The following is a 3,057-nucleotide window of genomic DNA, read 5'->3' as shown; positions in this document are numbered from 1 at the left end:
CTTAAAAAGTCTTAAATTTAACTTGTTCATGTCTGTAGAAACCCTGAGGTTATAGACACCATGCAAATCAATGAGAAGCCTACATCCTTTTTCCATTATTTTGAACCTCTCTATGTCATTCATGATATGCCCAGACCTCCAGAGGAACGTTTATCTCTCAGATCAGGTGTGCATTTATTTATTTATTTTGGTAAAATACAATGAGTTCTATGTGATAACTACTATGATTACTATGAAAACTATGATTTTGGTGTGCATTTTAAAGATGTAAATGCCAGAGAACCAACTTATGGTTGGGCTGATCATGAAGTGGAGAGGGCAACTCAAGAACCAGCTCTTCAACAGGAGGACACAGGGATGGTTCCTGAAAGTGAACTTCAATCTGAGAGTACAGGTAGTGTAATGATTATCTATAAATGAGGGATGCAGAATATTTTGCAGCCCACCAAAACACTTTTTTTTTTTTACAATGGAAAATTTGGGTTTTAAGCTTGTACAAACAAATATTTGCAATTTTACTCTGATCATTTACACTTCTGTTTTTTTTATTTTTTATTATTATATTGGAACCTGCACCAGTTATGATCGCTATCCAGACATGTCCCACCAAACTTCCTGTTTAAACATTTGACAATTGTATAAGTAATAAATGATGCCAAGATTGTGTGCACTATATTTCTTCTCTTTCATCGCCATATATGTGTGTAGAGGCACATGTGTCTGAGGTTCAGGGGCTGGCTAGTGACTCAGAGAGTTAAATCTTCTGTGACTCATTGGAACAGCTGGACACTGTTAAAGGCAGAGTAAGTGATTTTTCAAAAACACTTTAGAAAACTGATTCGGGCCGAATCGCAAAACAAACTTGTAGCCAATCAGCAATAAGGGGCGTGTCTACTCATGATGTGGAGGAGAGCGCGTTCAGTGCATGGGACGGACATTAGCCGAGCCGAGCGACAGAAAGATAGAGATGGCGGATAAAAAACAAAAGAGGAAAACGTCTGCGGAACGATAAGGCAAGAAGTAGGACCTGTGTAAATATCGGATCAGCTTTCCAGCGCTGGAGAGAACTCAAGAAGCGGAGGCCTGCGATCGGATGCCGAGGTTGCTTTGTTTCTTCTCAATAGGTGAGTAACACCGTGTCTACAACAGCTAAAGTCTGCCTACACTGGACGCGATCAAACAACCGTTGAAAACCATTTGAAATTTGTGTCAGCACGTCATAAATAGAACCCGGCAGCAGTTTTCTGTCGGGGATTTGTTGCGCCGCGCTGCGCCGCGCCTCTCACGTCCGTAGACACGGTGTAATATTGGTTTTGCTTTGTTTCACATAACTAATCGTTGCCTGGGTTGCGTACGTATATGTGGGGCGGAGCTATCAAAATAGGGGCAAGACCCTTTTGGGGTAGGGGCGTGTTTGTTTTGGTGATTTCAAATATCAACATTGGCTACCAGAAATCACTTACTCTGCCTTTAAGGTCTAAAATTTTACTAAGTCTAATTAAAATGTGTGTAACAATCTATGTCCCGCATTTTTTACAATATTTATTTTATGCACTTACAGCTTGCTGCAATGCCAGATGGTAATGCCAGTTCCCAGAATGGGCATGCACTCATTGAGACCTCTGGAATCCAGGTGCATCATTACAGCCCTCTCTCTCAGGTGATTCAGATCGGTGCTGGACATGGTGGTGAAGGGGCAGAAGATAGGCTTGGTCCTCCCATTAGGAGGAGAACCACAGGGAGAGAGGGGATGCAGCAGGGCTGGAGGAACCCCTCAGGTAAGTTTAATCTAATTGCACATTATAAACCACAACACCCTTTTTGACTTCTTGTGTCACTATTACAAGTGCCACCATGTAACAATATTTTTGTAAATTTTATAAAATTGTTAAAAATATCAAAATGCATGGATCCCTACATTTACATAACCGTTCCAAGAGTTTTGTCATAGCTACAGTGGGGAAAATATTTATTTGATCCCCTGCTGATTTTGTAAGTTTGCCCACTTACAAAGAAATGAAGGGTCTGTAATTTTTATGGTAGGTTTATTTTAACGTATAGAGACAGAATACTAACAAAAAAAAAACAAACACATTATATTAGGGCTGGGCGATATAGCTAAAAAATGTATCAACGATATAATATGAAATATCGTTCTGTATCGATAATTATTGACATTTGTATAACCTTTTTTTAAAACAAAAAGCAATATAATTTTTTTTTTTTTTTATTTAACCACTGTATTTATAATTAACACAATTTATTGAGACAAACAACAAATATTTTTTGTTTTAACAATCAAACACAATAAAAATTAAACAAATATCTCATTTCTAATGTTTTATATGCAGATTAAATAGGTCTTTATTGTATAGGTCTAATTGTCTCCCGAGGCCACAGGAGGGCGCAGTGAGCAAAATAATGCAGTGCATTTAGCAAGTAACTCTATAAAAACGTGCATTACGTCTAAATTAACTCATAAAAATCAAATATAATTTCGTAAATTGCATAAACAATTATGAACAAAACAGCATCATGTATTTATGCATTGCTTAATCCAAAGAGCCGAAGCGCCATTCACACAGACTGCATTTAAAAACATATGAGACACAGTGAAAAGGAATAAACCTCCACAAATTTGCAACATGCTTTCTAAAAGTTTAAACTGTTTTAACTTAGCATGGCTTTCTATACATCTCTTCTGTGAGACGCAAGTGCAGCAGTCATATTTGTCCGTCTAAAAAATGCGCTGAATATGCGTTCTGTGTGAATTGCTTGGTTTCGGTTTTAACCCATTCAAGATCTTCTCCGCATTGAGCTTCTGTATTTCTCTAATATTTTGAATGAATAACGCAGCAGCGGCGCGTCTCGTAGGATGCAACAACGTCACTTACATCATCACCGCATCTCGCTGCGCCACTGATGACGCTCCCTGATGCACACCTAACATTCAAATGCAAATGTTTATTTTAAATTTGACTTAATATTCATTCTTTATTCACAATCTCCTCATCACAGGCAGGCACAGCACTCATTTCAGCATGTGTTTGTGTGTGC

The 3,057-nt window shown here is 38.3% G+C and overlaps 1 protein-coding gene across 1 annotated transcript in view; it reads left to right on the top strand.

Annotated features, from left to right (window-relative positions):
• LOC107662569 (acyl-CoA-binding domain-containing protein 4-like) overlaps positions 1 to 62 on the top strand; it is a 2,895-nt gene extending 2,833 nt beyond the window's left edge. Inside the window, exon 4 of the mRNA XM_016452632.1 lies at positions 39 to 62. Within this exon, the coding sequence (XP_016308118.1) occupies positions 39 to 47 (9 nt within the window). The 3' untranslated portion in view covers positions 48 to 62. The remainder of the gene's footprint in view (positions 1 to 38) is intronic.
• Positions 63 to 3,057: the final 2,995 nt, after the last annotated feature.

This window comes from Sinocyclocheilus anshuiensis, unplaced genomic scaffold (genome assembly GCF_001515605.1).
Source record: "Sinocyclocheilus anshuiensis isolate Anshui unplaced genomic scaffold, SAMN03320099.WGS_v1.1 scaffold1755, whole genome shotgun sequence".
Classification (NCBI taxonomy): domain Eukaryota; kingdom Metazoa; phylum Chordata; class Actinopteri; order Cypriniformes; family Cyprinidae; genus Sinocyclocheilus; species Sinocyclocheilus anshuiensis.
This window is presented reverse-complemented; position numbering and strand designations above follow the sequence as displayed.